Source organism: Leptonotus elevatus, chromosome 10 (genome assembly GCF_054856555.1).
Source record: "Leptonotus elevatus isolate MCC_2025b chromosome 10, RoL_Lele_1.0, whole genome shotgun sequence".
NCBI lineage: Eukaryota > Metazoa > Chordata > Actinopteri > Syngnathiformes > Syngnathidae > Leptonotus > Leptonotus elevatus.
Genome location: NC_141248.1, coordinates 18,426,403 through 18,448,047, shown reverse-complemented (window position 1 = coordinate 18,448,047; position 21,645 = coordinate 18,426,403). Strand labels below are relative to the sequence as shown.

The 21,645-nt window shown below is 43.0% G+C and overlaps 5 protein-coding genes across 10 annotated transcripts in view; 3 read left to right on the top strand and 2 right to left on the bottom strand.

The window, feature by feature from the left end:
* Window positions 1-250: 250 nt before the first annotated feature.
* Window positions 251-7,136, top strand: slc32a1 (solute carrier family 32 member 1). The gene is made up of 2 exons (XM_086087757.1): window positions 251-1,202; window positions 4,556-7,136. The coding sequence occupies exons 1-2, from the start codon at window positions 798-800 to the stop codon at window positions 5,741-5,743; spliced, it is 1,593 nt and encodes a 530-aa protein (XP_085943883.1). The 5' UTR covers window positions 251-797; the 3' UTR covers window positions 5,744-7,136.
* Window positions 7,137-8,142: 1,006 nt separating this feature from the next.
* On the bottom strand, window positions 8,143-12,135 carry aurka (aurora kinase A). Its single transcript, XM_086087673.1, has 9 exons — window positions 11,817-12,135; window positions 11,556-11,618; window positions 10,729-11,074; window positions 10,613-10,655; window positions 10,339-10,536; window positions 9,972-10,110; window positions 9,731-9,879; window positions 8,739-8,913; window positions 8,143-8,657 (listed from the first exon to the last, which is right to left on the bottom strand). Exons 2-9 carry the CDS (start codon window positions 11,613-11,615, stop codon window positions 8,475-8,477), a joined length of 1,293 nt encoding a protein of 430 aa, XP_085943799.1. The 5' UTR covers window positions 11,616-11,618; window positions 11,817-12,135; the 3' UTR covers window positions 8,143-8,474.
* A 464-nt stretch (window positions 12,136-12,599) lies between these two features.
* Window positions 12,600-18,743, top strand: wdr82 (WD repeat domain 82). Its single transcript, XM_086087676.1, has 9 exons — window positions 12,600-13,000; window positions 13,571-13,668; window positions 14,348-14,414; window positions 14,504-14,603; window positions 15,594-15,710; window positions 15,785-15,940; window positions 17,045-17,114; window positions 18,181-18,323; window positions 18,562-18,743. Exons 1-9 carry the CDS (start codon window positions 12,840-12,842, stop codon window positions 18,589-18,591), a joined length of 942 nt encoding a protein of 313 aa, XP_085943802.1. The 5' UTR covers window positions 12,600-12,839; the 3' UTR covers window positions 18,592-18,743.
* Window positions 16,324-21,645, bottom strand: part of LOC147167466 (uncharacterized) — a 21,565-nt gene continuing 16,243 nt past the window's right edge. For 5 of the 6 annotated variants that reach the window (XR_015096341.1, XR_015096343.1, XR_015096342.1 and 2 more), the window contains one exon: window positions 16,324-17,129. Coding sequence is in view for 1 of the 6 variants with exons in the window: in XM_086087679.1 (XP_085943805.1) it covers window positions 17,098-17,129 (32 nt within the window). In the remaining 5 variants the exon portion in view is untranslated. Of the gene's footprint in view, window positions 17,130-20,114; window positions 20,642-21,645 lie in introns of those variants that run through there. The other variant, XR_015096344.1, reaches the window with a different exon arrangement.
* Window positions 20,832-21,645, top strand: part of twf2 (twinfilin actin binding protein 2) — an 11,298-nt gene continuing 10,484 nt past the window's right edge. The window contains exon 1 of the mRNA XM_086087674.1: window positions 20,832-21,127. Coding sequence (XP_085943800.1) covers window positions 21,031-21,127 — 97 coding nt within the window. The 5' untranslated portion in view covers window positions 20,832-21,030. The remainder of the gene's footprint in view (window positions 21,128-21,645) is intronic.

Sequence of the window (21,645 nt, the reverse complement as noted above, 5' to 3'; positions counted from 1 at the left end):
TGGCTTTTGGCACAAATCTCAGCCTCCTTTTATATGCGTAAACTTGGGCGAGATCGGAGGCCGCCGGAATGTCATTGGACGTCGGGCTGAAGTATTATAGATCGTGGCTCCGGGAGGGGGTGAGGAGGGAGTGGGTGAGCGGGGTGAGGGCGGGTGTAGGGTGGTGAGGGGTACCGCAAGCACCTCCCCTAGAAATGCAGCAAATCTCTCCCGTGTTCTCCTGGTGCGGGGCTCTATCTACTAAAAAAGGAGGGAGGGGATGGAGAAGAGAAGGGGGGGGGCACTCAAGCCCACCACCCCCCCCCTGAGCGCCACGGTACCGCATTGGCATCAGTGAAGGCACCTGAACGCACCTTTCACCCACCCCACGCGCAAAAAAAAAGGATATCATAAAGGCCTTACTTACAAAGACACTTTTTGGGGGGTCGGTGCGTGCGTAAAGCTTTTACGCACGGCGTCTGGAGCCAAAAAGACAGCGAGGAGGCGTCGAGCATCAAGAGGAGAGGACAGGAGAAGGGAAGGAGAGGAAGGGGAGGCAGGATGCAGAAGCGGAGCAGCGACGTCTGAAGGTGAAATGAACCTGAGGAGAAGCACACTGAGGAAGAAGTGGAGATAGCAACTAAAAAAAAGGAGAAAAAACCCGTCGGTGTCTTAATTAGAACTAGTGCTTCCCCCCCTCCCCTCCTCACCCACCCACTCTCGTGTCTTGTGGATGCAACGAAGCGGACGCCGCCACCCAAAGTAGCCTCTCGTTTTTTTTTTATATCGGATAAGGAGAGGAGGAAATTAGCGCAAACATGGCGACGTTAATTCGGAGCAAACTGTCCAATAAACTCTCCAACGCGGCCACGACCGTCAGCAACAAATCCCAAGCCAAAGTCAGCGGCATGTTCGCCAGGATGGGCTTCCAGGCCGCCACCGACGAGGAGGGGCTGGGCTTCGCCGCCTGCGACGACCTGGACTACGACCACCGACAGGGCATGCAGATGGACATCCTGGCCGCCGACGATAAAGCGGCGGCGGCGGGAGGAGGCGGAGGAGGCGGCGACGCTGGCCTGGATGGCGACAGCCACTACCAGCGGGACGGCACCGGGCCGTCGCGCTCCTCCTCTAAGGACGGGGGTTCGAACAACGAACTGTCCGAGGACAAGCCCAAGATCACGGCTTGGGAGGCGGGATGGAACGTCACCAACGCTATCCAGGTACGAGCGCGCACCTCATTAAGTTGGAAGCAAATCGGTCCGATTGCAGCTCGTCTCATTATTATTAGAATGAGGCGCAACGGAGATGTGATGTAATGACACATTCTCCACGAACACGCACTTTATATTGTCTCGAACCCTTTTGTAAACAAAGTATAATATAATTCATCATCTTTCTTGCGTGTATACAATGCATTTCATCTTATTCGAATGCGTTCAATGCGCAATTACGCGCGTCCGTGGCGCACCCAAGCGCCCAGTGGGGAGAAAGAAAAAAAAAAAGTGGGCGTGAACGAAGCAAGTCGACCCCTCGGGAGCACGCCTCGCTCGCAGGCTCTGCGACAAGAGAAAAAAACGGCGGCCCTTATCGAGGTATTTGACGTCACAAAGTGTCTCCTTCAACTCGTGGTGACGTTGGAGGCGGGAGGGAAGACGGACGAGCTCAAAGCCAAGTGGAAAACCCACGTGACGTCAAACGGGAAGGCGGAGGAAGATGGAGGGTGGGGGGGGGGGGGGTAGAACGTCAGTTAGTATTACAGGAACACAAGAGAATGTAACCCTTCGCCACGGTGGGATAACCACAAGTGACTGCTATAAACCACTCGGAAGAAGATATGACAATCTGATCTGACCGATTTACATCATGTGCAATCTGGATCAAATCTGGTATATCAACTCGATCTGATAGGAAAGTGTCTGAGAGCCTTTTGTCTGAAGAAAATGTCTGATGTTAAATGCACAGGATTTGTCACATATGACAAATTGGGGCCAAATATGTCATCCAGATGTGCTCTGGATGAATTTGGGTTTGTTATAGCAGCAGATGACCTTGCAAACATTTTTGATCAGAAATGTGGGTAATGGGACACATTAAAAACGGACTGCATATAAATCAGACTAGAGATACAAGCAATAGGACAAAGGTGATTTTCCGTTTTTTAATTGACATTTCTTCCAAATGTTCAATCTGGATCAGATCTGGAAATGAACTCAATTTCATAGTACCTTGTCAAACTCTTTTTGTTCAAATTGGCTAAATGTCTGAGCAGGTTAAATATTTGCACATTTGAAATACATACCTGATTATTTGGCTCCAAATGCCAAATCTGAATCATATCCGGATGAAAATGGTTTTAGCATGGCAACAACTGACCTTTGCATACATGGGTGTGAGCAATTGGGCTTTTTTAAAAGTGATCAAATCCGGATCCAATCTGGATTAGATTCGATTTGACGTTAAGGTGACTTTTTGTATGAACTGGGCATGGATTTCTGAGGATGTTAAATTCATGAGATTGGTCCGTTTTCAAATAATACATACTTAATGAATTGGTGCCAGATGCTAAATCTGGATTGGAACCTGATCAGTTTGATTTGGCCGCTTTTAGCCCTGCATAAAGATCAAATGAGGGTAATAGGTCATGGTTAGAGTGACTTTAAATTAAATGAGTCCCAAATTTTCAATGGAGTCCAGTTCTGGATCAAAACAGGTTCAACGTCACATCTTACGAGCAACCCTTCATACACATTAGGAGTTGTTCAAATTGGCTGCAATTTGACAGAAATGTCTAACCATGAATAAATGACATGGTTAAGCGAGACGCCATATAGGAAACAACAATTTCCGTCTGGTGTGTAACCAGACAGAATCAGATCCATACAATAACACTTACATTTTGCTGAAATAACGCTATGAGAAGTCACAAATTCATGACATTCAAAATCATTTGATCTGGACTCGAACCACATGAATCCTGGTTTATGGACATCGATTTTGTTGACATGAACTCAGATTTGACAGAGATAAAAAATGTCTCCACATGTGAAATGGTAGTAAAATGGTATTTTACATGTTACAGTGGATATACATAACAAGTTCAAAACTTTTTTTCACCAGTTGCAGAAGTGTGCACACCCTCCTAGCTGCTGATACGGCTTTGGTTAGAATTAACCAGCTCGATCTGAAATCGGTGGCGATTCAAATAGAGTAGTGAATTGGCCGTTGAAAACGAACACAGAATCAGAAATGTTCTATTCGACTCAGAACGCATCATAGCATTTTGCAGTCACAGAGGAATGTTTGGATCGCACGTCCCGTATGGGGAGTGCGCATACGGTTCATTCGAGTGGACAACCGGAAGTAGTTATGGCAATGTTTGGCCGGCTAACGCCTCGCTGTTGATCAGCTAACGACGTAGTAGAAACAAAATGAAAGTGAGTTTGCAAACTTGGGAGGTCGGACCTGAGAGATAAACTAGCTTAGTGCTAGCTCGGATGAGGCTCGTAGCAACAGAGATGGATTTTAAATATCCTTTCTTTGATTAGACTATGACATGTTTTTCACCCATTCGAGTAGATTTGGTCATCCGCTAATGTCACTACGAATATAACGCGGGTGTTTGGTGCTAGTCCGAGCGCTATAACCAACCGAATTCAAACTTGTGTCACGTGGGAGTCAGCACACATGTGATTAACCCCAAATGGAATTCAGATGTTTTAGTAGGCTTTCCTGGTGTTTTTTTTTGGTCCTTTCTAGCAAACGTAAGGTTTTGTTTTTGTTTCGTTTTTTACTTGGAACTGTTCATAATTCACTCCACCTGGACTGAGGCCCCAACTACAGCAGAAGCAAACGGCCCCAAAGCATGATGCTACCGTATGGAATTATTTTAATTGTGTTTGCGTCAAACGTACCTTTTGGACCCATGGGCAAAAAGTTCAACACTGGTTTTATTGGTCCATGATGTTCAGGAGATTTCACGTTTATTTTTCGTTGTAAGACAATTAAGGCATCTGTCCTGCATGCCCATCTCTTGTGCTACATGATGACAAAAAATTCAGGAAAAGCCTACTAGAACATCTGAACTTTAACTGGGGTTAATCAGAGGCACTTTAATGTGTGTGCAGAGTCCCATTTAACTTGGGTTTGAATGTGATTTGTTAATTCTGAACACATCCACATCGCCAATTAGAAGAGGGTGTGCACACTTGTGCAACCAGTTGGTTTTACTTCCTTTCTAAAAAAATAAATAAATGGGCAAGTCATAAGTCACATTAATGGTGGAAAATTGTATTTTTAGATCACTGGCATTTGAATTGGTGTGTATACTTTTTAGATCCACTGTTGTGCAATCTGGATCCAATGCGGATATAATTTCATTTAAGACGGATTCTGACACTGTTTTAAATTGGTGCCAAATATTTACGCAAACGTTATTGGATCCGGATCAGCCATTCGATGTCCCGTTTGGATCAAATTAGTCATATGCTTGATTTGAATCTCGTGTAGCTGACTTGGCGGAGGTAATGTGCTGACCCGAAATGCCCCCAAATCACCTCGCCTGTGTTCGCCTCAGGGGATGTTCGTCTTGGGCCTGCCCTACGCCATCCTGCACGGGGGCTACCTGGGCCTCTTCCTGATCATCTTCGCCGCCGTGGTGTGCTGCTACACGGGCAAGATCCTGATCTCGTGCCTGTACGAGGAGGACGAGGACGGGCGGCTGGTGCGCGTGCGCGACTCCTACGTGGACATCGCCAACGCGTGCTGCGCGCCGCGGTTCCCGTCGCTGGGCGGCCACGTGGTCAACGTGGCGCAGATCATCGAGCTGGTGATGACGTGCATCCTGTACGTGGTGGTGAGCGGCAACCTGATGTACAACAGCTTCCCCAACATGCCCATCTCGCAGAAGTCATGGGCCATCATCGCCACGGCGGCGCTGCTGCCGTGCGCCTTCCTCAAGAACCTGAAGGCCGTGTCCAAGTTCAGCCTGCTGTGCACGCTGGCGCACTTCGTCATCAACGTGCTGGTGATCGCCTACTGCTTGTCGCGGGCGCGGGAGTGGGCGTGGGACAAGGTCAAGTTCTACATCGACGTCAAGAAGTTCCCCATCTCCATCGGCATCATCGTGTTCAGCTACACGTCGCAGATCTTCCTGCCGTCGCTGGAGGGCAACATGCAGAAGCCCAGCGAGTTCCACTGCATGATGAACTGGACGCACATCGCCGCCTGCATCCTCAAGGGCCTCTTCGCCCTGGTGGCCTACCTGACGTGGGCCGACACCACCGAGGAGGTGATCACGGACAACCTGCCGCAGGGCATCCGCGCCGTGGTCAACCTCTTCCTGGTGGCCAAGGCGCTGCTCTCCTACCCGCTGCCCTTCTTCGCCGCCGTGGAGGTGCTGGAGAAGAGCTTCTTTCAGGAGGGCGACCGCGCCGTCTTCCCGGACTGCTACGGGGGCGACGGACGCCTCAAGTCGTGGGGGCTGAGCCTGCGCTGCGGCCTGGTGGTCTTCACGCTGCTCATGGCCATCTACGTGCCGCACTTCGCGCTGCTCATGGGCCTGACGGGCAGCCTGACGGGCGCCGGGCTCTGCTTCCTGCTGCCCAGCCTCTTTCACCTCAAGCTGCTGTGGAGGAAGCTGCAGTGGCACCAGGTCTTCTTCGACGTGGCCATCTTCGTCATCGGCGGTATATGCAGCATCTCCGGCTTCATCCACTCCATGGAGGGGCTCGTGGAGGCCTTCAAGTACAACGTAGAGGAGTAGACTCCGAGGCGAACGCGCCCTCCGGCCCGCCTCCTCCTCCTGCTCCTCCTCCTCCTCCTCCTCCTTTTCTCGCTTCAGTTCATGCGTAAACGCGCACGCTCGCAACCATCCAGTCTTGCGCAACCACGCCGCTATATGCCCTCCCGTCACGAGGCCTTGCGTTAATCACAATAGTCTGATGCGGGTGTGCCTAATAAATTGGCTATGTAAATCCAAGAACCCCGCCAAAACGGTTTCCCCTCAGTCAGCTCGACTGACGCAAATATTCGTTTCTTTGACGCAAGATGCTGCAAATGTAAAATAATAGCCTACATCCGGCCCTCCCATTTTGTCGCTTCTGTTCATGCGCAAAAGCGTCTGCAGTCCACGCCCATGAAAAACAAACACAATAGTTCATCTCCTTCCCCTTAATCTGCTGGACTGACGCTATTAAATCATTTCTTTGATGCAAGATGCAATAAAATGAATCATCCACAGACAAAAAGGTTCAAACACAACGCAATAACCAGCAGAAACATACAGCTCTGGAAAACAAAAGAGACCACGTGCAAAAATGATCAGTTTCTCTATATGGGCCTTTGTTTTCTCCCTTTTGTGACAGCATAACTCCCAAATACCAAATATCGTCATTTGGAGCATTTATTTGTAGAAAATTAAAAATAGTCAAAATACCAAAAAAGCTTCAGTGATGTCCCGGCTACCCCCGCCCCCCTCCCCCCTCCAGAGTTGTAACATCTTTAGTCAATAAAATACAGATTGGACCTTATAAGCAGCTATTCAAACTATGCATTGAATGTATGATATTTAGCGCACTCACACACACACACACACAAACACACACACACGAAATACAACATGGAAGGGGATATTTAAATAATAAACAAATCATAGATTGGCTAATTTAGCACTTTTACTTTGTAGCTGATTGGCAGCTCTCAACAAAGCCTCCCTCTGCACATACAAATGCAGTTTGTCATCACATTCCAAACACGTGGCCTGTTATCACATGAAACGATTAATTAGGTGTATGAAAAATCTTAATTGAAAAAAAGGGAGAGAGAGAGAGAGAAAGAGAGGAAAACGTGCATACGGACATTTTTCATTCTGTGCAATCAAATGGGGTCCTGTGGAAATGTTATTTCAAAAAAGAAAAAACAACAAAACGTACGTGTAGTGTGTTATTATTATTGTGGTTTCAAAACAGATGGAATGTATATCTCAAAGTCGTTATCATATATCGTGGAAATTAATATTAAAGAATAACAGATTAAAAGAAGTGAAATTATATTGTAAAAAATCATGTGTGGTCTTATGTAACACTAAAACGGTCAGAACATGTATTTTTTTTCTCAGTAATAAAGAACAGAAAATGATGTAAAAAGCAGTTGCATTCTTTCTTTTTTGAAATGTAAATTTAATTATTTGTGGGTGGGCGGGTGTTAGGCATAAATCAGACAATTTTAAAAACACAATCCACATAATTAAGTGAATCTATTTCCCCTTGGCTTTATATGGACCGAAAGGAGAAAGCGGTCAAAACGACACTCATCTTAAAAAAAAAAATGCATGTCATTTAGTGAACACCTAATCTTGGTTTGGCCTTCGCCTCCCAGAAAATGTACCTAAAAAAAACAGTTGCATTGTGATGTGAAAGAGGTCACAAAGGATGAATAAAAATAATAATAATAATAATAATGAACGTAAGGCCTACTATTTTCACTCCGTTTCACTTGCTTGTTATTTTATTTTTTTGGGGCGGAGGCACTCAAAGATCACACAATTTAGTGAACGCCTGTTCTCCACTTGGCCTTGGCCTCCTACATCAGAAAATGATGCTTAGGGCTTGGAAATTGCCCAAACGACCTGACCCCACTGTGTGTGTTCGGAGAGGCAGATTTATGTAATCCATTCATGAACCCTGAGTAGTTTTTTTTTTTTTTTTTTTAATAGGAGGTGGGCGAAACGACTGCATCCTCTCCAACTACTGGGGGAATCACAAAGAACATAATTCTGTAAACACCTGTTCTCCACTAGGCCGTGGCCTCCAACGCGTGCGCAAAAATAAAATAAAATAAAGTAGCAGGTTTTGCGCTCCAAGCATATGCAAGAGACCTTCTGCTCGAATCTGTTCATGCGCGACGTGTTGAGTGCAGCAGCGTCTGCATACGTGAAGAATGAAAAAAAAAACGTGGGAGAAAGGGTACATAAGCTGTTCGAATAATGCAAGTATTGTAATAATAAACGTGCGTTTATATTAATTACTGGAAGTCAAACGTTCTACATAAAATATGAAATATTTTTTTACTGCGCATGCGAAGTGAATACGGCGACCGTTGACGTGTACCGATATAAACATTTTCAACATTTTCAAATGTTAAGCAAAATATGGGAAATACATATAGAGAGTGGTGTCAACACTTTATTGGAGCATAAAAGGGAATTCTGGCAAAGTCAATGGAAGAAATGCTCACGCGTATTAGCGATAGTGATGCACTGACGGCCCCTGCTGTCCAAAAACGGAACAGCACCCTCAGCAAAAATTCAAGAGGATGCTGAGGGGAAAGAAAGTGCAGGATCCAATTTTTCATTTCAAGTAACAACATCTGGAAAGTAAATAAAATTCTTAGTTATTAGAATAAAAAGAGTGAAACATTTACAAGAAGAGAAACCGGAAGAAAAGCATGGCTCAAGTTGCCTGTGCACAAGAACATCAGCATGAAAATGACTTTTATCACTGGCTGGGTTCTTCTGCGCTGCGGGTGCTGGGTTTCTTGGTGGAGGTTTGGACCACCCACGGATGAGCAAGAACCCCTTTAATGGGCAGTCTGTGCACAGGGTTGTGCTTCAACAGGCGAGAAATCAAATCTTTAGCCAGGGTGCTGACGTTGGACTGCACCGGGTACGAGTACTCCACCTGCACCAGGAAAAAAGGATTGGAAAATAAATAAATAAATGAGTAAACATCCATCAGGCCCCGACAGACTTGATGCCTCACCCTGGATATCCTGCGGTATGTATCCTCGTGAGATTTGGTTTCAAAAGGTGGTTTCCCGAGCAGGAACTCGTAGCAAAGCACGCCGAGACTCCACAGGTCCACCTTCTCGTCGTGGGTCTTTCCTTCGATCATTTCAGGGGGCAAATAATCCAGTGTTCCGCACAAAGTCGACCTCCTACACAGGGGGGAGGGGCTTTAATCAGTCATATGGCGCCTTCACATTAGGGATGTTCAATACCACTTTTTTCCCCCCAGACAGATACCAGCAAGAGTACAGTACTAAACTCTTGGGTAGTCACTGATACCCCATAATATTTCAGTGAAACCAATAAAGATAATAATAATAAAAAGCCCCATATATCCCACCATAAGATTTTCCTAAAAATTGCATGACATTCATTAACGGCAATTTTTAATTTTTTTCCCCCATGTGTTGATCAAATGAATTTATCACACAATAAATTGAATTTTAAATAAATCAAATGAAAAATATCCAGTGGCCAGAAAATGTTCCAATCAAAGTATGTGGTTTATACAACTTTTCAAGGACTACATGAAGTTTATTACAGCTGCTGTAAAAGGCTTATATAAAGATGAGTTATTTAATTATTATTAGTTATTTATTCTGTCAAAATTCTACATATGCCCCAAAAAAAAAAAGAAAAAAAAAAAGAATAAATACTGTCAGTTGTGCCCAAATAAAGACATAAATTCTCATCACATGAATGTTAATTTGTTTGATTTATGTTATACTATTTCTTTAAACACACAGATTTTTGGTTGTGTGGAAAATAAAATTAAACCCTATAAACATACACATAATTTACTGACATATACTGTAACTGAATGAGCACATGAGAGGGTTGACAAATACGGCTCACTTTAAAAAATGTAAAAAGTCGTAAGAGATGCATGCCATTCGTTCCTGATCGTAAAAGGGCCACAAGAGGGCACACGCCCACCCTTAAAGGTCATAAAGAAAGCCAGGATACCTGGACGAGGGCGTGTGAACGGACCAACCGAAGTCGGCGATCTTCAGCTCCCCGTTGGCGCCCAGCAGGAGGTTCTCGGGCTTAATGTCTCTGTGGATCACCTTCCTCGAGTGGCAGTAGTCCAGGGCGTCCGCCAGCTCCATGATGTACTAGAGTGGCACGGTCATGTTCGCCAGCGTGAGATGGAGGACTCCTTGGACGCCACCCCCAATAAATAAATATATATATTTTTTAAACTTACTGTGGCACTGCGATCTTCGGTGAATAATCCACAGCGCTGCAGCTCACCGAAGAGCTCACCCTTGGGGGCGTACTCGAGGATGAGGTACACACGGGACTCGTCGTGGAAATAGCCGTAAAGGCGCAGGATGTTGGGGTGCCTGCAGAGAAGCATTTGGAATACTTCCAGTGAGCCTCCGTGTAGAACGAGGGATACGTCCCAGAACCACATGCAGTAGCGGGACTTGAGACCGCGAGCATAACGGTCGCAAGCGCAAGCTGTTTGTCACCCTTTTCTCAATCTCAGCGTTGTATACACGTTGATCTCTTTGAACACGCGGACCACATATGCACGTGCTTGTTAATTGTATTTATTTTTATTTTTTTACCGGAGGTGAGACTGGATCTCCACTTCTCTCCTCAGTTGGTGCTCCACGCCCGCCTTCTCCAGCTGCTTTTTGAAGAGCACCTTGAGAGCCAGGATGAATTTGGTCTCGCGCTCTCTGGCGAGGTAGACGTTGCCGAACTTTCCTTTTCCCAGCGGCCGGCCGATTTCAAAGCTGTCCAGGCTCCACCGCTTCTTGGTCCTTCCCAGAGGCAAAACAAGTCTCAACAAGCGACAATAAATAAAAAAAAATTGTATATTAATGCAGAAAGACATACTTTGATGATGATGAGTCTGCAGAATCTTTCTTGGCCGGCTTGTCTGATAAAAACAAAAGTGCGTATTTTGGCAAAGGCACACCACCTAAAAATTAATACATTTTACGTGACCATACTCTGTGGCATCTCAGATTTCGTTGCAGGTTTCGCAGATATGGCCGTGGCTGGTCTAGTGGCTCCTACAGCAGGTTTCGTCACCCCCAGATTCACTTTGGGCTCATTCATCCTGGGCTGGTTTTGCTGGATAGCAGGTTTGACATTCTGATCGGCAGGTTGAGCGGAATTGGTGGCACTGGGAAGGTGAGGTGCAGACTTGTTGGGTCTTAACGGCTGCATAAAGCGCTGAGGCCCATTGGACACTGAAAGAATGCGTTGCGGTTTCTGGGACAGGGCTACTAAAGGTTTAGAAGCTGTATGCGACTGATAGGACACAGGGATACGCATTGGTCCATCCTCGGCTCGCTGGAATGAAAGGAAAACAATGACTAATCAAAAAGACAAGTCATGAGATGCTCATTCGAATGCACTGGAAGTGCGTGAATGTAGTCACTTAGTGACAACCATGAAATAGCAATTACTACTTTCCGAGTAACCATTTTATTACGGTTTAGCTCAGCATAAATACATACATTGTAAATAATTCTTTAACTCGAATTGGGCACTTACGTACATTGAGTTATCAATGCTTCTCTGCATCATCTTGAGAAGAATACACATCACGCTAAAATAACCTATTTACGGTGAACCAACTGTAAAAAAGCCGTCCACGACAGGCCAAGAATCACTCCGGCGATTGACCAATCAGAGCCGTTCACGTAACAAGTATTTGTTGTCCTTCCACATAAGTACATTGTGACTACTTTGGCCACCTCTGCCCCTCGGTTCTCTTAATATTAATTTCAACTGTCGTTTATGGCCATGTTAGCTTGACAATGCCACTTACCTTTGCTTCAGGCCTCTGAACCCTTAGCTCGTGTAGTTTGAGCCTGGCAGCGGTCTCCATAGTCTGATAGAGGAGAGGAGAGAAACAATAGTCTATTTTCAATGTTTGCAACGTCTCTGTTGGAAAGAACCCCGACATCGCGCGACACTATCGACTTTATATTGGCGGACGGTTGAAATAAAAAACATTTTTGTCCCACACTTGGACATTTACAAGAATGCCTTTCACAAGCAAGATTTTAAAGCTAAAGTGTAAACTTACCAAAGTGTATTAAATTACACGGCGAGGCTGAGGAACCACTCCAGCAAAAAGCTCGACGCTGGCAACGGCTAACCTCGCTAGTTCCAATTGTTCCACCGCAGAGGACATAAGGTGAACGCCAGCGGTTCAAACAATATTTATTTCACTTTAGGCTTTATGAAACCCGAACACAATCAGCGCTCATCTATTTACAAAATAATGAAATAAATTGAGATATCAACAAGGATGGTTCCAAACGAGCCCAGATTCGTCTGTTTAATTTCAAACGGCCCTCGCTACAGAACCTTTAAGGTTAAAACGCGCTTCTATTGGCTGAGAGAATGCAATGCTCGCTCTCCCATTGGCTGACAACGGTTGGGAACGTGACGTCAGAATAAAAGTAGCAGCAGAGTGCAAAGAAGAAAATAAGAGTGTAGCAAAAAACAATGACGTGGAATCTATATGATGACATATGAGTATATCGCGATTAAGATATACCGTAAACAGATTTGTTATGTACCTGGGAGAAGCAGTTGTGCTCGTAGCAACACTACGCGAGACTTGAGTGCGAGAGTGGAGTGTGATTGGTGGATAAAAAGGAAGTGAGCTGGACACGCCAATGCCGAGAAAACGTATCATACCTGTTGAGCAGTTGCGATAAATCTCATTCTCAGCAAAGCCGCAATGTTTTGGCATACTACAATATGTTTAGTTTATCTGAATATGTTCAAGATTGTATATGCATTATGAAAGTCATCCCGGGAGTCGGTCAATCTCGCGATACGCCAAACGTCACATGGTTTCCGGCTGTCGCTCGGCGCCAGTCGCGCATGCGTGACACCGACGTTACGCGGGCGTTGCTTCAAGTAATGGTTGCGCCGAAAGAAATAATATTGCGCTTTAATTTCTGTCGAAAACGACGGTTATCGCCCTTACGTGGACCTTAGTATATTTTAGAAGCGAGGTATATTAAGAACAAGTTTGAAGGTGTGCAAAGAGAGTTGTGGAAGCTCCCTCGGGACACAGAGACAGAGAGAGGCCGCCATGAAGCTGACGGACAATGTGGTGCGGAGCTTCAGGGTGGCGAAGGTTTTCCGGGAGAACAAGGACAAGATTAACTGCTTCGACTTCAGCTCCAACGGAGAGTCCATTATATCGAGCAGCGACGACGATTCGCTCGTATTGTACGACTGCCAAGAGGGGAAGTAAGTCGGGATTGTCAAACACACACGTTCAGCTGTTTTGTTAGCTGACATGCTAACTCTAGTGAGCATTCCACGGCCTGTATAATTGTGTTGCAATGGCGAAGTTTGGAATTTTTAATAAACAAGAAACGACGCACTCGTTTTTGTGGTTACTGTATGAAAGCGCATGATTTAAAAACAAATTTATCGTCCTTGCAGCATGGTGTAAGTGGTTAGCACTTCTGCCTCGCAATTCTGCGGCGCTGGGTTTGAATCCCTCTGAGCCAGTCAGTTGAGATTAAAGGCTCTAAACTACTCATGAGTCAATGTTTGGAGGACTGTCTTGATCTCATCTGTGACCCTGAACATAAGTGATCGATGATGGATATCCATAGGTGTGAATGGTTGTCTAACGTGCCCTGCAGCTAGCTGGCGACCAGTCCAGGGTGTTTATTACCCCGCCCCTCTCACCCCAAGTCAACAGACTCCAGTTCTCCCCTCACCTAAATGACGACAAGCTCTCTATAGAAGAAAACTACAGGTAAATGTTCCGTGCATTCTAATTATATTCTTTCAAAAATGTGTTACCAGACCCAAGAGGACTCTCAACAGTAAAAAGTATGGCGTGGATCTGATCAGGTACACGCATGCAGCCAACACAGTGGTCTACAGTTGCAACAAAATCGATGGTATGTTGACGTAAGTTTTTAAAAATATTATTATTATTATTGGAAGCCAAATGTGTTTAGTATGTATCTTTTTGTTTGTTTGTTATCTTGAAATGTTGCTAGTACCTCTCCGTTATATCAAACGCAGTAATGGGCCCTGCGTCCACTGAAATAAGAGTATCTGTCTTAGTTTCTAGTTAGAAACAATAAATTATAAGGTAGCATAAAGACCAATACAGGGTATTTATATGCATGTTTGCACTGTAAAAGTAAATGTTTTCTCAGTTTGTGTGTTCAGTTTGCCTCTAGTGTTAATTTCTGCGTGGTTTGTTAAGTCTCAAAATGGCCACTGATTTCAACCGGTAGAAACTTATCGGTTTTAGTTTCAGCACTTAATGAGTAATAAGCGCCCCAATTTGAGGTGGTATATTTTGTCATACTTCACCATGCATGGTAGTGTGTGTTTGTGTGTGTGTGTATCTCTAGGATGCTGGCCACACGACTGCTCGCTCTGGTCTGAGGTAGTTGTTTGTACAGTTTTTGGGTCTAAGATTGTGCCCCACACTGGAGCTAACTGTACAAATGACTGCCTTGCCCATGTCTGAGCGCACTCATCTCCACTGCGGGGGTTTCATTTTGTTCCTAAAATGTGTCATGCACGTTGTCTGACCAATGTTTTTCCACTGTGTCATCCCTGAAGATACAATCAGATACTTGTCCCTTCATGACAATAAATACATCCGCTATTTTCCTGGGCACAGTAAAAGGTGGGTACTTGTCTTTCTTTTTTTTTGTATCCCCCCCCCCCCCCCCCTTTCAGTCACATTGAATTAATCCACTTGACTTTTGTATTCAGAGTGACCTCCCTTTCCATGTCTCCTGTGGATGACACCTTCATTTCTGGATCCCTGGATAAAACCATAAGACTGTGGGATCTTCGCTCGCCTAATTGCCAGGTAATCCAGACGTATTATGCTTCTTTGTTGTTGTTTTTTTAATGCAATTTTAAAACCGTTTGTTTAGGACTGAAAGGGTTGATCGAAAAACTCAATCGTTCGATTACAAAAAGTAAAATCTTTGCGTCGATGCTTAGCAGAGCCAATTATTCCGCTGCAATGTGGGAAATAAGGCGGCCAGCAGGAAGATGATCATAAAACACAGAGAATATCCAAAGTTGCTGTTTATTTAACACTTAAAAAAAGGATTAAATGCAACGCATCTACTGCAAAGCAGGACTAAAACGTCCCACAATCGCACGTCTACAATCGCTAACACAAGTTGTCAATGTTGGCTCATTTAAATGTAACCTACCTTCACGAGTCAGAATGTATTATAATCAACCGCTTTATTAAACAAATGGTAACAAAATAAACACGCAATAAGCAAATTCATACACGAGCTGTTAGGGCTGCAACTGACACCCAGGTAGAAAACATGCCAACAGTTAGCCAGTTAAGCCACTTGAGCTCATAATATCTATTTCTGCACTCATTCGCTGACGTTTTAAAGCCACACGCACGCAAAGTCATAGATATTTTAGAGTGACGTGAGGATAGCGACCCCAAGTAGATAATACCTGCACCTCACATGCACATTTTGTTGTTTAATAACTTAAAACCAATTTTTGTCCAATTTGCAGATGGATCAATGAGATGATCAGAATAGTTGATTCTAAAAATATTCAATGGCTGGCAGCTCTAGTACCCAGTAACATTTCTGTGACTTTGTGTTATACTTTTCATGCTGGTCCTGTCTCATGCAGATCAGCCGCTGCTCACGCTGCCGCACTGTTGGGCCAGAGTTAGCGGCTACAATTAGCCAAAGTGGGGAGAAATAAGCGTGCACCCATAAAGACAGCAAAAGCACAAATGTTTAAACACGTTTGATGGAGCAGCAGAAAGTCACTTCTTTCAAGCAGCTTCTCACCCACCTGTTGTCACGCGCAGGGTCTCATGCACCTCCAGGGGAAGCCGGTGTGCTCGTTCGATCCCGAGGGTCTCATTTTCGCAGCGGGCATCAATTCGGAAATGGTGAAGCTTTACGACCTGCGGTCGTTCGACAAGGTGAGCGCACGACGATGTGACGAGCGGCGGCGGCGCCGAGCGGCTTCCGGTTCATCCTTGCCCTCGTCTCGCAGGGTCCCTTCGCAACCTTCAAGCTGCAGTACGACAGGACGTGCGAGTGGACGGGACTCAAGTTCAGCAACGACGGCAAGCTCATCCTCCTCTCCACCAACGGCGGCGCCCTCCGCATCCTCGACGCGTTCAAAGGGGCCGTGCTGCATTCTTTTGGGGTGAGGTGCACATGTCCACTCGCAGCGTATTCGGCGCTAAAGTTACATAGCGCACATTCCATGAAAGTAAGTCGTCAGAGAGCTATTTGTTGAACAATTTCCATTTGTTTACGATTGTGGTTGTACTTTACAGTGAAGTACGTCTGTAACATACCGAGTGCTGCTTTATTAACCAAAATCATAATATAATGGAATCACCAGTCTCACAGGATGTTCTTTCAGGGCAGATCACAGACATGACACAAAACTAAAGTCTTTTCACTCTTGCCTTTAAGAAACACCACAAGAAATCAATAAAAATGTGGTAGTCAGTAACAGTTACTTGTTTGGAAAATGATGGAATCACTCAATTCTGAGGGGAATCCCACCCCCCCCCCCCCCCCCGCAAGGGTTGTTATAGTATCAAGCAAAGGTGAGCGTTCCGAAATGCCAAGGATAAGATAAGGGTGTTAAGACGACTAAAACACTGTTAGGATGTCAAAGCGGCACTTTGGTCTTTACTGACTCACTGCTTAACAGTTCAATATAATGATCATGATCATTAGCCAGCGAAACATGACCATACACAGTAAACATGTCCGGGTGTCCCTGAAGCTGGCTTCACACAACGGATTTGTCGTTTCAAATTGGTGTTTTTAAATGAGAGTTAAAGTTTCAAGGACAATGTTAGAATTTCAAGTCCGAGTCTGTCTTTGTGTGTGTGTGGGGGGGGGGGGGGGGGGTGTTGACTTTGTGGAGAGACTGAATGTGGCGGCGAGTCCGTTCCTTCCTCCATCCTTCTTACCTTCCTCGTGTTCTTGCTGCCATCCTTTCATACCATCTTTATTTCCATAACAACTCTGTGATGTTGTCCATTAAAACTACGGCAAAATATTTGACACATTTTTTCACTTGTTCATACCTGGTGCTACTGCTCTTTCACTAGCACGCACACACGAAACCGGAATCAGGGAGCGACACAAAGTTGTGTCACCTCGATGACAAAAATAGAAAAGTACTTGCATGGAAATGAACACGTCAAGTTGAGTTCTTCTGAGTCAGTGAAGATGAACTGGAGCAGAGTGATCAGTGTCACTAAGTGTTATTGTGTTTGTGTACCTGCAGGGGTACAACAACAACAAAGGTGTCACACTGGAGGCATCATTCACACCCGACTCTCAGTTCGTCGTCATCGGTAAGTTGCGCAATCCTGCAACATTGACACAAGAAGAAGCAAGTTTCAATCGTGGAGATAGAAAAACAAAACAATTTTAAGTCCTTCTGATAATATTTTTGTAACATTAAAAACAAGTTTAAATCTTCCACATTTTATTTTGAATTTGTATTTTGAAACAAAAGTACCAATATGACAGATGTGTTGTAACATTTTTAAACTATAAAAAAACAACACAAATGAAATACAAGTTGAAATCCTGTAGCTATAATGTATGGCAACATTTTGAGATACAGTTTTAAATCCTGTAGATACCATTCATTGTAAAGTTTTTAAATTAGTATTTAAAAAAAAATCTGTAGATATAATTTATTGCAATATTTCAGAAGATTTCCAACTTGAAAGTTAAACAATTTGTTAAATGTATTAAAAAAAAAAAAAGAAGGTTTAATTCAATAAACAAAATGGAAATACATTAAAAAAAAGAACAATGAGTTTAATTCATCCATCCATCCATTTATTTTCTAAACCACTTAGTCCTCAAAATATTTTAAAAAGAATGTCGGTATATGGTAAACTTTGAGATACAATGTGGAAATGCAGTTAATCTATTTCAATCCTCTTAAAAACAAATATTGGGATGTTATATTTGTTTTTTTAACGTTTTGTTTGTAAGACAAACTGTTTTACCAGCATTCAATTGAAGAAGAAAAAACGCGCAACAATACCATTTGCTTCCCACCTGCAAACATAGAAAACACAAGGACAAAACACAACTGTACCTATTATTGTCCTTCCTTGTCTTCTCTATTTGGCAGTTGGTAAACCAGTTTAATGGCAAATTACTGCCACAAACTGATACTGTGGTTCCACTTGCAAGACAACTAATGTGAATTCGTGGATGAAAAGGCAGTTTAAATCCTAAAGATAAAATATATTGTAATAAATGTATCGATTAAAGTTATATTTTGTCAACGCATATTTTTACCATTTGCATACTTATCGTTGCAAATTGGCAAAAGGGACATTTGTTAAATTCAGGTCTCAATTCTGGCGGCACTGGAATTTGCAATGGTTTGTGTCACAGGCTCAGAGGACGGCAAGATCCACGTATGGAACGCCGAGAGCGGCATGAAGGTGGCAGTGCTGGACGGCAAACACACGGGGCCCATCACGTGCCTCCAGTTCAACCCCAAATTCATGACGTTCGCCAGCGCCTGCTCCAACATGGTGAGCCGTGCAGTCACATGACCCCCCCGCTTATAATCGCACCCGTTCGTTTCGTGGAACGATAGCCACGCAATACAGAAAGAAGCAACACTAGTTTTTTTTGTTCTCAGCAGACTGGAGACAAAGTAATGTAGCGTGATATTCAGCTTTGGGGCAAAATTTATGATGCTTGTTGACCAGTCGTAAAATACACACACACACCAAAGTGTCTTTAAATTATCTATGCCTGTCTTTTCAGGCGTTCTGGCTTCCCACCATCGACGACTGAAGTGTGACATGGCAGCCAGCAGGGGGCGACATCTCATCCTCTTGTTTGTGACCCAATAAATTGTAAATTATGTTGTGTGCAGAAGTAGAGTATGTGTCCATTTGGTTTTTTATATATATTTTTTATTTTACATTAAAAACTTTCCTTGGAAACTTTCGAGCGTTTGTCTACTTTTTTTGGGGGGGGTTATTCTCTTCGAGTATGATTGTCAAGCAAAGTCTAAATCACTTCCTGAAGGTTCATCATTTTCCAAAAATACCTTCTATCCATCCTGTTTCAATTTAGGCCATCATTACGTGTAACACAAATATCATTAGCCTAATTGCATCATTGCTTGAATCATTTTTATGTTTTCTGAAAATAACTAAAAACAAACCTTCAACCTTTGTGAATTATCATGACATTGATGATTAGAAAAGAAAAAACAAATTAGCAATATTTATAAACGTAAGTTAAAAATGACTGAAGCAATTATGCTCTTTGACAAGCAATATCAAGGATGCTTTTCCTTACGGCCGTCCTCCCAATTGTTTTATATTATGTAAAACAAGTTGTGATGCCTAAAAAATATTTTTAAATCAGTGGAAAAACATTAAATAAAAAATTATGTAATACAACAAAACAGCATTCCTGTTTTAATGTACTGTATAAAAAGCCTGGTATCTTGAAATGAATTTCTCTAACTTAATTTAAAAAGCATCTAATTCAATAACTAGTTTAGTTTGTAGTCTTACGTTTTAAAATAACTAGAATTAAAATTTATAATTGATGACACAAACTATGTAAAAAATATATATAAATTGGTGTTAATAAAAAATAAATAAAAAAAATCCAGTTATGGTAGCTGAATAATATTAATTTAAAAAAAATAGTGTAGCATACAAGCCCCCAAATAATCACACCTTCATTGCTAGGGTTATGTTTCAGACAACCATCGTAAGAGTGAAAGCCACAAAATAGAAATAACCTATTTAAATAAATAGTCTAGACCAGGGGTGTCCATACTTTCTCTTCCAAGACCGCATACAAAAAAAATCAAAAGAATTAAGGGCCACTTTGACATTCTTCACCTAGAATTTATTTAGATGTCAAAAACAATCCGTCAGTGTCGGTACGAATATTCTTATATTGTAAAAATATGCGTGGCAATTTATAAAGAAAAATAGCTACGCAATGAAGCAAAAAAACTAATCCTGTATTCTATTCTTATACTTAGCTGACCTTGAGTTGACATGGAGATGAAGATGAGTTGACATGGAGCGGAAAGTGGAGCAAACAATTGCTATTCATTACTGTTACTAAATTATTATTTTCATCAGGGCACTATGAAAAGAAATGTTACTAATTTAAAGCTGTGCGGCCACTATAAATTGAGTCGGTGGTCTCCACTGCTCAAGACACGTTTTATAGCATTTACGACACCTAATTTTGTAAATATCTTCAAACACATTTGAAAATAATACACGTTCAAAAAAACAGAGCTAAAAGAGCAATGGATAAATATCGAGCAAAATAACACTTACCATCTCACAAAATACATCAATAGTCATGCCCAAAGATGTACTTTATAAAAGGAGCTGACAGCTGTCACTTTCTGTAGCCTAAAGCAGGATTACATTATTGAATAATAACAAAAACTAGGCTAATAATGTATTTTCTGCTTCGTTGTTCTTCTTCTTAAATGTGCACCGTCTCTAAATAAATAAATGTGCCGGCATCTAGTGGTCAAAAGTGAAATTACACCCGCTTTAAACGAGCGTTACACCAAAATATAGTTATTAACTTAACCACAAACAAAAAAAAGAAGCGAAATAGCGGACTGCGAATCTGGATCCCGAGATGGAGGGGGCATTACTGTAAATAAAAGAATAAAGCCTCGTAGTTGAGATCTGATTTAATCATTTAAATATTAAAAATTCTAGAATAGTAATTAAAAAATTAAACAAATTACAAAAAAAATTATGTACTGTATATGCACATACAACACACATACATGAATGCATTAATATATATATAATGGTGGCACATAAAGGTGATTTAAAAAAACAAAACAAAAAAACAACAACAGTTTTTATATTTACTTGTCCACTTGTAGTGGTGGGTGCTTGTTTTGTTTTTTTCTTGTTTTTTTTCCCCCATAGGTCAACACCAAGACTGGACTGCCGGTGGGAGCTAAATTTGGTAGTCAGGGTTGGGTGATCATGTTTCTTATCTGTGTGCACATGATACTGTCCCAGTTACTTGAGCGATCTCGCGCACCCATAAGGTCCCTGATCCCCCTTACAGCTCTACACAACCGTACTTAGACATTCTCAATTTGACAAAGTAAATTTCAGACTTCAGATTGTTTTTAGCTTTCTCGTGACTCCGGAGTGACGATTTCTTGGAGCCTGCTAGGAGGACGGTCCTGCTCCTTTGCTTACTGCTGCTTGAGCCGCCATGTTTCTGGCCTTAGTGGTGACGCCAGAGCTGAGGGAGTTTCTGGCCCGGGCGAGAGGGGGAGCGGTGCGCCTCATCAAGGTGCGCATACAAGACGGTGAGTGACCCCACGACAACACACCGCTGCAGTGAATTGATAACGTTGCGCGTTGGTTGAGTTCCACTGGCTTTGCTGCTGTTTGTGATGCTCATTGGTTCTATTTTGTTGTCATTGACCACTCTTGGAATCTTTACTAATTATTGCATGAATTTATGAATTTTAGGGGGGAATTTTAGCGACGTCACTGAATTGCTTAGCGAGCAACAAAATTGGATTTACATTTCATAATAGGACATACGTGCAAAATGGAACAGGAAGTTAGCCATTTTGGTTTGAAGTAGCCATTTTGGGCAGATTCCACAGCTATGAATGATCATTTTGAGGGTTTGTCATAAAAAAAAAAAAGGGATGCGATTACAAGGGGCCAGCCATTGACTGTATTCATGGAATTATTGTTTGTTATGATTAGCCCTATAAATAAATTGCCTTTTGGGACCTTATCATACTTGAAAAATCACCTCTTTTTTTTTGGGCGCAAAAGCATGTATTTTAAGGGGTCTTTAACATGACCCCCA

Coding starts and splice junctions, on each gene's coding strand:
- slc32a1 (XM_086087757.1), top strand. CDS start 798: ATGGCGACGTTAATTCGGAGCAAACTGTCCAATAAACTCTCCAACGCG. Junction 1,203..4,555: donor ACGTCACCAACGCTATCCAG/GTACGAGCGCGC, acceptor TGTTCGCCTCAG/GGGATGTTCGTCTTGGGCCT.
- aurka (XM_086087673.1), bottom strand. CDS start 11,615: ATGGAGACCGCTGCCAGGCTCAAACTACACGAGCTAAGGGTTCAGAGG. Junction 10,537..10,612: donor GCAGACTCATCATCATCAAA/GTATGTCTTTCT, acceptor GCCTCTGGGAAG/GACCAAGAAGCGGTGGAGCC. Junction 8,914..9,730: donor GTTCACACGCCCTCGTCCAG/GTATCCTGGCTT, acceptor CCCCCTGTGTAG/GAGGTCGACTTTGTGCGGAA.
- wdr82 (XM_086087676.1), top strand. CDS start 12,840: ATGAAGCTGACGGACAATGTGGTGCGGAGCTTCAGGGTGGCGAAGGTT. Junction 13,001..13,570: donor TACGACTGCCAAGAGGGGAA/GTAAGTCGGGAT, acceptor ATGTGTTACCAG/ACCCAAGAGGACTCTCAACA. Junction 15,941..17,044: donor CCGTGCTGCATTCTTTTGGG/GTGAGGTGCACA, acceptor GTGTACCTGCAG/GGGTACAACAACAACAAAGG.